Below are 13,633 nucleotides of genomic sequence, written 5' to 3'. Positions count from 1 at the left end.
CTGATAAAACAAAAAAAATTACCTGCTTTCTCTCATTGGGATTGAGGTTAGCGGGGCCCAGGATACGAATCTGATTGATGAGCCTTGTCACTGTTTTATTAGTAAAATTCTTGGTGTCATTAAACAGTTTCTTTGCTTTCTTGGCCCAAACTTCCACAAATTCCTGTTCTTCCAGGGAGGCATCGATCTGTGTCAGAAATAAGACCATCCATTAGTATAGTAACAGTAACACCCTGCATGTGCTGAACTCACCATCACCAGTTTCACACTGTTTCTCTTTGCAGCAAGGCATAGCACTTTCCAATACCTTGTCAAGGACGTTCGACCATAAAGGCATCATGGCTGCCCTTCATCACTCATTTCAGACAGGGCTAGCTGGATAGATATCAGGAATAAGAATTCCCATCCAAGGACCCTGATCCAACTGCAGTAGCTGTCTTGCAACCAGCTCAGACCAGCTCAACCCACCTCAACATAGACTGAGGATAGAAAGTGCAAACTTCCAACATCATCAGGGGCCAGCAGAAACCTGGGACAGGGCCAGAGGAATAATCTCTCGCCTAGGTCTAATCATCCTACCTGTCCTGGGAGTGTTTGATGGGGACGGTGTAGTGGAAGTTTTACTCTGTACCTAACCCTGTGCTGTACCAGTCCTGGGAGTGTTTGATGGGGACAGTGTAGAGGGAGCTTTACTCTGTACCTAACCCTGTGCTGTACCAGTCCTGGGAATGTTTGATGGGGATGGTGTAGAGGGAGCTTTACTCTGTATCTAACCCTGTGCTGTACCTGTCCTGGGAGTGTTTGATGGGGACAGTGTAGAGGGAGCGTTACTCTGTAGCTAACCCTGTGCTGTACCTGTCCTGGGAGTGTTTGATGGGGACAGTGTAGAGGGAGCTTTACTCTGTATCTAACCCCATGCTGTACCTGTCCTGGGAGTGTTTGATGGGGACAGTGTAGAGGGAGCTTTACTCTGTATCTAACCCTGTGCTGTACCTACCTGAGTACCTGCACCTGATTGTTTGATGGGGACAGTGTGGGACCTTTGTTCTGCATCTCCACAACTAATTACTTTTACTCCAAGGAAACATTCACAGTCACATGTGTAATTTTATGTAAACCTGATGGAAGACAAGGAAATCTTCTTCGAGTTCCACCTCCCCACCTGCCAGTTGCTTTTTGAGTGAGTGAACAGAGATCATTTTTGGTTCTGGGAAGAGGTAGAAAATTGGGAATAGTGGGGTTATACATTCCACTGGAATTTCATTTCCCTTCTGGATTGGGCAGTTTCTCCCATCCACTATCTTCCACTTTGAAATCAAACATGATGTCCAATGAGTCAGTTGTGTCTTAATGCCAGTGTTTATTAATCTTTCTATTTATAGTGAAACGCGAGTGAGTGTCTGAATGGCTCAGCGCCTGAAGCACTGGATGTTTCTAAGTCCTGTAGATCCAGAGAAGTAGATTTTAATTGGTTACTTTATAAAATGGGCACAGTCAAATGGAGGGAGATTTCCCAAAGAAAGGAAACGCTTGCGATTAGACATTACCACATGGGATGTCTCAATGCACTTTATAGCCAGTCAAATACTCCTGAAGTGTAGTCATTGTTGCAGTATAGAAAACATGGCTGCTGATTTGTATATAGCAAGATAGAACCATAGAAATGTTAGAACACAGAAGGAAGCCATTCGGCCCATCTTGTCCATGTCAGCCCAAGGACACCCAGGTGCCCTTTCTAATCCCAAATTCCTGCATCTGGCCCAGAGCCAATACTCTAGTTGTGGCCTTACCAGTGTTTTATATAATTCCAACATTAGATGCTACAGTAATGCCAATAATGACCCAATAATCCTCTCTTTTAATACTCGCTTTGGTTGAGGGTGGGGGGGGCGGTGGTGCGGTTAAATATTTTGTAGGACACAGGGCAGAACTCTCCAGTTCTTCTTTGAAATATGCTGTGGAATCTTCTGACAACATCTCTGAAAGCAGATTGGGGTATGGTTTAACATTTTCACCATAAAAACAGCACCATACCCTCTTAGCACTGCACTGAAGTGTTTTCCTAAATTTTGTTCCAATCTCAGACATGGGACTTGAACCTATGTTCTGCTAATACAGAGGCGAAAGTACATCATCTAAGCCAAAGCTGACAGTGGGCAACACTCGATTTTGTCCATTGTCAGATATTCCAGTTGAGATTGGTTCAGTTCCACCTTCCAGTCAATGTCACTGGACTGCTATTGGGCAAGGATCATTGATCCATATTGTGTCTCTCTCAGTCAAGAGAATTGAGGCCAATCACAGGATCACTGCTCAAAATATGATTTTTATTGAATGAGGACAAGACAAGCCTACAGATGAACACAATTAGAGGCTTTCGTTGATCTTTGGTGTAATAGTTCCAACAAGGCTTCAGGCAGGAAATATTGTGAACAGCTTCAAATGGCAGAATCTTCAGATGATAATCAAACTGTTCCAGAGAGGGCCTAACAGTTAATTGTATTAAAATTAAGCTCCAATACTATTTTTTAAAAATTTTCCAAATGTTTTCTTCATCTTTAAGCCAACATAGGCCCTAAATGCCCTCAGATGTTAAACAGAATTACATAGTGTTTACAGAACAGGAACAGGCTAATTGACTCAACAAGTCCATACCAGTGTTTATTCTTCATACAAGCTTCCTCCAACCCAACATCATCTCACCTCATTAGCATATCCTTCAATTCCTCTCTACCTCGTGTACTTTTCTAGTAAATATGTCATCCCAACCACTCCATGTGGTAGGGAGTGCTACGTTCTCACCAATCTCTGGTTAAAGAGGTTTCTCCTGAATTCTTTATTGGATTTAGTGGTGACTATTTTATATTTATGGCCCATAGTGTTGGATGTTCTGCCACTGCACCTCCACCCTGCCATAGTTCTGAAATGAGCATACGGGGCTTTGTACTGCCACAATGGCATGGTTCCTGTCTTCTGATATGTCTGGCCTATCTTCCCTGGACAGGCTGCAGTTTTAGCCTGGTTTATCAACTCTATATATTAACAGGTTACAGAGCAGGTATGTCTCTCCAGAGTACAGTGCGTTCTGTCCTCTCTCTCTCGATGACGCATGATTATTGATATCACTAATACATCATCATCTACATTACTTATTAACATATCTATTCTATTAACCCATTACACTACACCTCTCCCCAAGTATTCTATCAACTTCTTAACAACTGGTTTAACTACTTACATTGCATTTCTGTAACTCCCTTTTACTGCTACAGAATTATACCTAACTCCTACCACTACTCTTCCCTCAACCCCTGGCCACCCACCACCCCCACCTCCTCCCCTTGCCACCACCCCCCAACCCCAACCAAGGGATTCAGTCTCCCAGAATGTTCTGGGCCTTAGGGAAGATGTCTTGGAGACACGAGAGCTTTCTTCTTTGCCTTGGAGGACTTCCCCAGAAACTCAGTAATTTTGTCTTTGTCTTAATTTCCAATTTCTTTGGATGGAGTGTGTTTCAGGAATATTCTTGTCTTCTTCCTTGACTAAAGTTGTTGGATTTGTAGAAATGCTTGAAATGTCCAGTCTTCCCTCACTGGAAGCATTCCGTGCCTCCTGCCGGGCAGTCTTGGCATCTGTGTTGTTTCTTTGCACCACAGTATAAGAATCTTCAAATGGCTATTGTGAGATTTCTTCCCTTTTGCACATTTTGGTGGGCTTTTGTATGGGCGGGACCACTGCCCAAGGGCTTACCCAGTTAACGGAGTCTTCTAGACCCTCAGAGTCACAGTGAATTATAGCCCAGTTTATCTCCCTCCGAGTTCAGCCTGCCCCCTGCATGGTGGTCTAAAATATGTGTTGAAGGCTTTGAGAACAGTGTCAAAGTCTGCAGAGGACCCTTCCACTCCTTGCCTCAGGAGAATGTCTGCTGCTGGACCCACAGCATAAAGGAATAAACCAACCTGAAGTTGCTGCTCCTTAGCTGTTTGGTACCTTAGAAAGTTTTCCATCCAAAACTCCCAACTCTGGCTTCTCCATTGGACCCTCAAAGTCCTCGAACTGCTACAAAAAGGGCAGTGACCGCTCGACAGATGCTGGCATTGCTACCAGTGTCCAGTTTGCCTCTTTCTCTCTTAAGTTTGTAAGTACGAGCTGCCGCCAAGTTTTCCTTTACTCCCTTTGCACGGTCCCATCAATGACACCAATAGCTGGATTGGTGTCACCACTGCTGCCGCCATGCTTTGTACAGCCACCATGTTTGGTATACTCTTGACGTGGTTCCTGAGCCTGAATTTTACCCTTGGTGGGCACGCGTGATCGGTGGGCCTGGGGGCATGATGGGAAACGGGCGCCTCACTGGTCGGGAAGGAGGCAGGGGCGTGTGGGGGTGGGGGCGGGGGTGGGGATGGTCCTGTTGGCCGCCAGGCCCAATGGCTACCCAACGGCTGGTTTCAAAATGGCTCAGGCAGCCCCTGGAAAGGTGCCACAGAAAAAACGTCTGTTCCGCATTAGCAAAGTGATGGGATCAACTGCAGCTGGAGATGCCAGGCGGGAGGGCAGGCTGGGTGGGCACTCTGCCCCCTCCTGCTTTTCACCGTCCTCCTGGAGGAGGTAGTTGCCAGGAGTTGTCCCCAGAGATGTGAGGAAGAGGCCACAGCACCTCACAAAGAGGACATGGGAGGAGGTGGCAGCCATGATGTGGTGCGGTGCACCTGGGTACAGTGCCTGAAGAGGTTCAATAGCCTTCTGCACTCAGGAAGGGTGAGTACCATGTTGGCATGGGTCAGTGTGCAGAAGTGTTAAGGTGTGGCTGTCCCCCCCGTGGACATCAGGGGTGCTCGAGCCTGAGTCCCAATAGTCAATGGCACCGGAGCTGGCCAAGGGGGTGAGTCCTGGCTGCTTGGACTGAGTGCCTTAGGGCTCGAGGGCTGTGACTCAGATGAGCCTTGCGAGGTGTCCCTCAGCTGGGGTTGGCCAGGCTGCAATGGCGCTGCAGGTGGAGACACTGGACTAATCAATGCTCTTCTGTTGTCTCAGGAGAAGACCAGCCATAACCAATTGGAGAGGTCACGGACAGGCAGAGGCCCACCCAACCTCCTGCTGCTCTCCCAGTTCGTGCAGGACACCCTGGAGCTGGAGAGCCTGCACACTCCCAATGCAACCGGGCGTTGGAGAGGCGGGGTTGCCAGACTAATGTAAGAACACAGTGCACAGAGATGAGTGTTTTGGATTGTGCAGCCATTCTAGTGTAGTCTCTTCATTGATGGGGGCCTCAAAACTGAAGTCCCCATTGATCATTGAAAGATGATGGCACTGTGATGCAGATCTCCATTGTCTCACATTGTCTGCCATGCACAGTGACAGTGTGATGACTTAAACTAATGACATGTCCTTGTTCTCCCTTTTAGATTTGCCAGCACGCACTCTCTCTCTGGACCCTGAAGGGCGCCCCCTGATGCCAGAGGTCAGTTGCACCTGCCCCACACCCATTCTCTGAAGCAGGCACCAATGCAGATACCAGCATTAGATTGGCAGCTGGAATGTTGGTGCACATTGGTGAGGGCACTTCACACTTGCTTGAGATGCAGGCAGCGGCAGAGAGTGCCCAGGGCACCGGCAGTCGAAGGACTGCTGGGGACCAGGATGATGCTCAGTTGAAGGCAGATGATGAGCCTCTGGAACAGTCCACTAGGTGGCAGATCCTGGATGCCCAGTGAAGTGTGTGGGAGGACCTGGCAGAGATCCATGAGAATATGCATGGTGTCTGAAGTGGAACCCATGCAGAACATGAGCACTGCGCCAACCCTCATGGCCGAATGCACTGCCTCCTCCATTGAGGGAACTGCGACTCTCATGGAGAGGCAGCTCCAGGGAGGGAATCGTGGATTCCTGGGGTTGTGCTCAGACCTGCAGCCCTCACACAGGCACTGAGCTCAGGTGGTCATTGCCAATGTGGGAAAAGGATGAGGCACCCGATATCCCAGCTAGGTACCTGTCCATCAATGATGAGCAGGGAGGTCCAGAGCGACCTCAGATTGGTGCACGAGCTGCCTGGCACCTCTGTGGGCTCCTCTCAGGGGGCTCAGGATGAGGGCAGCAGCTCCTCTGCCCCTCTGCCAGTGACCGTCACATCTGATGAAGCTGCGATGACTGGGGAGATGCCAGCCATGGCACTGGCCGTTCCCTCCCAGGCGGGACCAGCACAGGCTCCACTGGCCAGAGGATGACTGCCAAGGTCATCAAGGCCAACAGGACAGCAGAGTCAGCAGTTGTCACCAATGCCACTGACAGCGAGGGAGGAGCACCTAGACGGAGCACTCAGAAAAGTAAGTTAAAGGCACCATGAGCACAAGAGGGACAGTTCATGGATGATTTCCTGTTCAGTTATGTTTGGTTTATATGTCTGCTGGTGAGGACATCAATGCCAGTAATGGTAATGTCATTATGCTTTCAATGTGACAATAACATTAAATTTGCTTTGGTTCTGATGGCCTGAGTATGCTTCACCTTTTCTTTCTGGTGCTGGTTATGCTGGGCATGAGTGGCTCAATACTTTATTGCACAGGCACTGAATGGACTTTGGGGGTTAATGAAAGGGTCATTTCAGACATCTGAGATGGAGGCTCACCCAACGCCATCATGTGCTATTTTGTGTTCCAGTGGGTCGGGTGCCAGCCACTCAGCGAAAAGTTCTGATCCTGGTTTCTGGTATGCGTGGTCAATCTTCCTTGAGGTACTGTAGCCTTTCTGGTACTTGCTTTAAACTGGTTTGTTAACACTATATATAAAAACAGGTGGCATAGTACATATGTCTCTCCTGTGTGTTCCGTCCTCTCTTGAAAGAGTCTAGCACATGATTACTGATATATCATCATCTAACTACTTATTAGCATATCCATTCTGTTAACCCATTACGCTACATGCTGGAAACCCCATTTATCCTGTGCAGCAGTAGAAAACACAAGGGAATTCAGGGTCTCATAGTTAGAGTTTCATAGTTAGACTTTGTAGCAACATTTTGTAGCCATTACTGAAGATGTTCTCTGTTTCTTTCCTGTTCCCTCTCTGGTCAGAAAGTTTTGTGCCAAGTTGTTCTGGCACTGCCCATCTTTTGGTGCACACAAGTATTGGGACAATAAATGTTCTTATCATAATCTCTCATTATTTATGTTTTTTTAAAGGTAGAAGAACTAACAGTAACTTACATTTATATAGCACCTTTAATTTAATAAAACAGTCCAAGGTGTTTCACACAAGAATTGTATAGCAACATTGGAAACCAAACTACAAAGGGAGATATTAGGGTAGATGACCAAAGCTTCTTCAAAGGAGGTAGGTTTAAATGTGCATCTTAAAGGAGGAAAGTAACATAGAGAGGCAAGGAGGCTTAAGCCTTGGCAGTTGAAAGCGTGGTCACCAATGGTGGAGCAGTTAAAATTGGGCATATTCAAGAGGCCAGGATTAGAGAAACGGAGATGGCTTGGAGGCTTGAGGGGCTGAAAGAATGTTACAAAGATAAGGAAACATTGGGCAAAATCTTTACCTTGGCGGCTGGGCGTGTGTTCAAGCATAAAATGACCAGCTTTGATGTCGGGTGAGCATCCCGATGTCAACGTGCAGTCCACGTGGTATTTCTTTCGGTGGATGCGCTGCTGACTCCGGCCATTAAAAAGAAAATTGAACTAAATTTTTCGCTGCTCGTCCAACCTTACGGTGGATGGGCAGGTGAAAAGGCCAACGGCCTTCGCACTTTCTAGGAAACCTCGTCCACGGCAGGATGAGGTTTCCTAAAGCGAATAAAAATAAAATTAAAAATTAAAATTTAATTAATAACATGTTCCTGTTCATGTGACAGAGTCACATGAAGGGATATTTATTACATTTTTCATATCTTTATTAATTTAAAAAAAAAACTCTTTATCTCCCTGAGGCAGCTCTGTGCCTCAGGGAAATTATCAAGTGTGCACTCGCTTGCACTCCCCCCACACCCCGCCCCACCCGCACAGGCATCGCTGAGCGCAGCCACTTGCGTTTCACACTGGGTGGGCCTTAATTGACCTGCCAGTGTGAAATCGCCTTCTGGCCTTGATTGCGAACTTTCCGACTGCTCTAGCTGAGTCCGCCAGATTTGGGCAAAATTCTGCCCATTGAGGAATTTGAAGACAGAGATGAGAATTTATAATCGAGGTGTTGTTTAACTTGAAGCCAGTGTAGGTCAGTGAGTATGGGGATGATGGGTGAACAGGATTTCCTGTGAGTTAGGACATGGGCAGCAGAATTCTGGATAGCTTCAAATGTACAGGGGGTAGAATGTGGGAGGTTGGGCAGAGAGGTGTTGGGAATAGTCAAGTCTAATGGTAACAAAGACACCGGCAGGGGTTTCAGCAGCAGATGAGCTGAGGTAGGAGCAAAACTGTGTAGTGGAAATAGGAATCTTAATGATGGCGCAGATGTGTGGCCGGAAGTTCACCCCGGGGTCAAATATGACACCAAGGTCGCAAACAGACTGGCTTAATCTCAGACTGTGGCTAGGGAGAAGAACAGAGTCAGTAGCGACAGAATGGAGTGTGGAGCGGGGAATGAAAACAATGGTTTCAGTCTTTCCAATATTTAATTTGAGGAAATTTCTACTTATCCGGTACTGGATGTTGGATAAGTGTCTGATAATTCAGCAACAGTGGAGGAGTTGAGAGAGCTGGTGCTGAGGTGGAACTGGGTGTCCACAGCGTACACCTGAAAACTAACACCGCACTTTCAGATGATGTTGCTGAGGGGCAGTGTGTGGGTGAGAAATAAGAGGGGGGGTCAAAGATAGATCTTTGGGGGCACCAGAGGTAATGGTGCAGGAGCAAGAAGAGAAGCCATTCCAAGTGATTCTCTGGCTATTGTGATGAACCCAAGAAGAAGAAATAGCTTGGACTTATTTTTCGCAAACAGAGATTGGGCCTCAGAGGCTGAGTTCTACAATTCCCAGAAGGCCCCAGTGGCCCCTGAAAAGGTCACATGCACAAATTGTCTCCTTTTTCTGATCTTTGATGGCTGGAGAATGGCCGTGTGTGCGCAGTTAGGGCATATTCCCGTCTTCAGGCCTGTAAACGGCCCTGATCACATGTGCAGTTTGCTTCTTTTATTTTTTTCAGGTTGGAAGCCAGCTCAGCATCTGCACAGAAGAAGCAGCAGTAGTGAAACAAGGAAGAAGGGGAATCTGTGCAAAAAAGATCAGGTGACCTTCTACATCTCCATGGAGGAGTGTCATTCTGCAGAATGTGCCAGGAGAGGCAGCATGGGAGCAGAGTTCCCAAACCAGAGAAGAAAGGTCCTAAAATCAGGAAGTGGGACAGAAAGAAGGTCCAAGAAGACAGTAAAGCCAAGGAACAAGGACAGGAATTGGAAACAGGTCCTGTTAAGTGAAGTTAAGAGTAATGTGCAGAGGAAAAGGCTCCGAATTAAAGAGACAGAGCTATGAGGAGCAGAATTGAAGAACAAAGGGCTTGAGGTAAACCAGAAGATACAAGGACCCAGCCGAAGTTTGGTGACTCCTTACCACGGGCTTTGGAGCAGTGGTGTCATGCTTGGCATAGCTGAACGCCTGAGAGTGTACATGGAGGGTGAAGCCTGAATGCACATAGAGACCCAGGAGAAAGGAACCATGGAAAGAGAGGTTGAAACCCTGGAGGTGGATCCTTGTTGAAGACGTTCAAGAGAAAGCATCATTTGGGAGAGAATTCCAAAGCAAGCTCTTTGAATGCGGAGATTAGAAGCCCTTGTGAGAAAAACAGGGTTTCAGTGAGACTGGTTGGGTTGACTCACACTGTAACAAGTGTCTGGGGGCATTGATGAGAAATCCACAGAAACTTGGTTTTGGATTGTAGTGTGTCTGACCACAGTTTGCCTATTAATTTACATGGACTATGTACTTGCTGTGAACATTGGAATAAAAAATAGATTTTGTAACTCATGCTATCTTTATGAATTTGTATACATCTGTAAAGGTATAATTGGAGTGGAGGAGTAGTGTAATATAGTCCATCTTCTCATATTTAATAAATGTTTAATTCTGTTGTTGAAAGTTCACCAGCAGACTCCTGTGACTCTGTTCAGTAGCTGCCCTCCATGTTTCTAAACAAAAATAAAAGTTAGGATGTATCAAGCCAGGTTCTGCCCTGAGATCTGACTTGTCCAGTGGTAACATCAACTGGGATCATAACACTCTGATTCAATAGATAAGAATGGAACCAGATGAGAGCAGTCCCACCCAGCTGAACGACAGGAGAGAGGTGTGGTCAACCACGTCACAGGCTGCGGACAGGTTGAGATGGACGAGAAGGGAAAGTTTACCTTTGTCACAGTTGCATCAGCTTTCATTTGTGACTTTGGTAAGAACAGTTTCTGTACTGTATTGGGGTGGAAACTTAATTGGAGGTATTCAAACACGGAGTTCTGGGAAAGATGGGAATGATTTGGGAGATAACAACACTTTGAAGGCCTTTGGAGTGGCAGGGAGGTTGGAGATGGGACAATAGTTTGCAAAAACAGTGGGTTCTAGGGTTGGGTTTTTGAGTAGAGGGGTGATGATGACAGATTTGGAAGCGAGGCAGCAGTACCTGAGGAGAGAGAATCTTAATATCAGTTGACATGGAGACCAGGAAGGAATTTTCGGTGGTCAGCAGTTTAGCAGGAGAATGGTAGAGAGATCAGGAGGTGGGTTCCATGGACAGGATGAGATTTGGGAGGACGTGAGGGAGATAGAAGAGAAATTAGAGAAAGGTGTGGGTTCAGGGCTAGGGCAGGAGGGAGGATATTTGGTTAGGTGGGCTAATGGAAGGGAGGGAAGCAGCAGAGGTAGCTGATCAGACGGTTTCGATTCTAGTGACAAAAGAGTTCATGAGCTCCTCGGACTTATTGGTGGAAGGTGGGGTTGGAGGAGACAGTGGGAGGATGTTGGGCTGTTATCAATTGCTTCCTTCCTCCATGAGTTAAGGGATACCAGGGGTTAGTGTGTTGTTGAGCAGAGATGTGTAAAGACCTAAGCATGGAGATAGCTCCTAGCCTGTACCCTTTACAGTACATGTGTAATTAATTCTAGTAGTTAATAAACACTTAGTTAACCTACTGAAGATTATGAAGAATTCTTTAAGACACACCCTCTGTAACCAATGCCCTCTCAACAAAATTGAGTTCCAGGTCATTGTTGACTCCTTCTCCGAAACATGTGAGAGAATGGGCCTTTCATGAAACACCAGGAAAACTAAGGTCTTCTTTGAACCAATTTCCACAGCACAACACTTCCCCACATTGATTAAGATCAACAGCGAGATCCTGGAAAATGTGAACCACTTTCTGTATCTTGGGAGCGTCGTCTTGGCGAAGGCAGACATAGACGATAAAATTCATCTTCACCTCCAATGTGCCAGCTTAGCCTTCAGCCATTTGAGGAAAAGAGTACTTGACGACTAGGATTTCAAACCCGAGACTAAGATTATAATTTACCAGACATCAGGAACCCTGTGCTCCCGTATACTTCAGAGACTTGGGACCACCCACTGCAGGTACCTCAAAGCACCAGAGAAGTACCTTGAGTGGTACCTTCACAAGTTTCTCCAAATCCAGTGACAAGAACAGCGGTCCAATAACATTGACCTCTCTCAAGCTAACTTGCCCAGCATTGAGATGCTAATCACTCAAAACCAGCATGGCCAGGTGGGACATGACTTTCATACGCCTGACACCAAATTCACAAAACAATTGCTCTACTTGGAACTTATTTGCAGCAGGAAACTCCCAGGAAGAGTGTGGAAATACTTTAGTGATGTCCTCAAAGCATCCCTGAAGAGGTCAAACATCCCCACTGACTCATGGAAGACCCTGGTCTGTGACCGACTAAAATGGAGAATATTCACCTGCCACTGAGCACACCGAGAGACTTCATTGAGAACATGCAGAGTTGAAGCCAAGGCATCAGAGGGAATGCACAAACCTCCAAACATCTCACCTGCCTGACCATTCAAGCACCACCTGACCTGCATGTGGCAGAGTCTGTAGATTGTGCATTGGACTAATCGAAATGGACACAAAGCAAGTTATCCTCGATCCTGAGGGACTGCCTAAGAAAGACGATTGGGGGGGTGGTGGATAAGTGTGTCTAGTGATCAAGACGTTGATGGTGGGGGACTTGGTAACAGTAGTACTGTCGATAATTAAGGAGAATTTGCTGGGTTTTCCTTTGAGACTGTTATTAAGCGGCATGTACGTAGAATGAATGTTACCTGCCAAATGTTTGCAAAGTCTAAGAATGTATTCCCTTGAATATGATTTGGAGGTGATCCAACTGAGATGTTTAAGATGATTAAAGGGGTTAATAGTTTCTCTCTATCTAGCCTTTTTCCTCTGCTGGGGGAGTCCAGAACAAAGGGTCACTATCCTAAAATCGGAGTGAGGTCACTCAGGAGTGATCTCAGGAAGCTTTACTTCACATGAAGGGGAGTGAAAATCTGGAATTATCTTCTCCAAAATGTTGTTGAGGCTGGGGATCCATTTAAAATGTCAAAATTGAGATTGATTGATTTTTGTCCCAGTACCAATGTTTATTGATAAAGTTGGGATACAATCGACCATGATCAACATTCCCTCTATTTCTTTTTCAAGTGCGTGGGTGATATGTTTAAGTGTGCAGCCCTTTTTCGTGGGACTGCACACATGCAGTAACGTAAAGTGATTGATTTGTGAGCAGCCTGCATCGGGACTTTCAGGTTGCTGTGCGGTCTAGAGGAAACATTGATTATGATCTTAGAATGGATGGCAGAACAGGTTCAAGGAATTGAACAGCCTATTCCTGTTCCTGTGTTAACCCAAGTCCTACTAAAGGCTGGTAAAATATGCTTTATTATCGTGGGAGCTATGAATGGAGCAGGACACTGAGTTCATCAGCAAACAAAGCCACCACTGACACGCAATACTGGACGAGCAGAAATTTCCTCCAATTAAATATCGGGAAGACTGAAGCCATTGTCTTCAGTACCTGACTAAACTCCTCCCCATTGTCATCGATTCCATCGTCTCCCTGGCAACTCAGAGGACGAACTAGACTGTTTGCAAACTTGGCATTATATTCCACTCTGCGATGAGCTTCCAACCATATACCCAAGACATCACCCAAACTACCTATTTTCACTTCCCTAACATTACTCAATTTTGTCCCTGTCTCAGCTCCTCTGAAACCCTGATTCAGTTAGCAGCCCTTGACTCGACTATTCCAACACAATCCCACATTCTGCCCTCTGTAAACTTGAGGCCATCCAAAACTCTGCTGGCCGTTTCCTAACTCACACCAAATCTATTCATCCATCACCCTTATGCTTGCTGACCTACACTGACTCCCTGTTAAGCAATGTCTTGAATTTAAAATTTTCATCCTTGTCCTCAAATCCCTTTATGTCCTTGCCCATCCTCATCCTTGTAAAGTCCTCCAGCCCCACAGCTCTCCAAGATATTTGTGTTTCTCTAATTCTGCCCTCTTGAGCATCCTGATTTTAAATGCTGCATTATTGGTGGCCACGCTTTCAGTTGCCTAAGCCCCAAGCTCTGGAATTTCCTCCCTACACCCCTCTACTTTGCTTTCCTCCTTTAAGACACCCCT

General features: G+C 46.3%; 1 protein-coding gene across 2 annotated transcripts in view; it reads right to left on the bottom strand.

Moving 5' to 3' along the window:
* The window catches only part of ace (angiotensin I converting enzyme (peptidyl-dipeptidase A) 1), a 194,497-nt gene that overhangs the window by 147,884 nt on the left and 32,980 nt on the right, over nucleotides 1–13,633 (bottom strand). The window contains exons 1-2 of one of the 2 annotated variants that reach the window (XM_041173615.1): nucleotides 7,541–7,685; nucleotides 23–187 (exon numbers count right to left, since the gene is read on the bottom strand). Coding sequence is in view for 1 of the 2 variants with exons in the window: in XM_041173612.1 (XP_041029546.1) it covers nucleotides 23–187 (165 nt within the window). In the remaining variant the exon portion in view is untranslated. Of the gene's footprint in view, nucleotides 1–22; nucleotides 188–7,540; nucleotides 7,686–13,633 lie in introns of those variants that run through there. The other variant, XM_041173612.1, reaches the window with a different exon arrangement.

This window comes from Carcharodon carcharias, chromosome 23 (genome assembly GCF_017639515.1).
Source record: "Carcharodon carcharias isolate sCarCar2 chromosome 23, sCarCar2.pri, whole genome shotgun sequence".
NCBI lineage: Eukaryota > Metazoa > Chordata > Chondrichthyes > Lamniformes > Lamnidae > Carcharodon > Carcharodon carcharias.
Note: the sequence above shows the minus strand (reverse complement) of the source record. Positions and strands in the feature narration are given on the sequence as shown.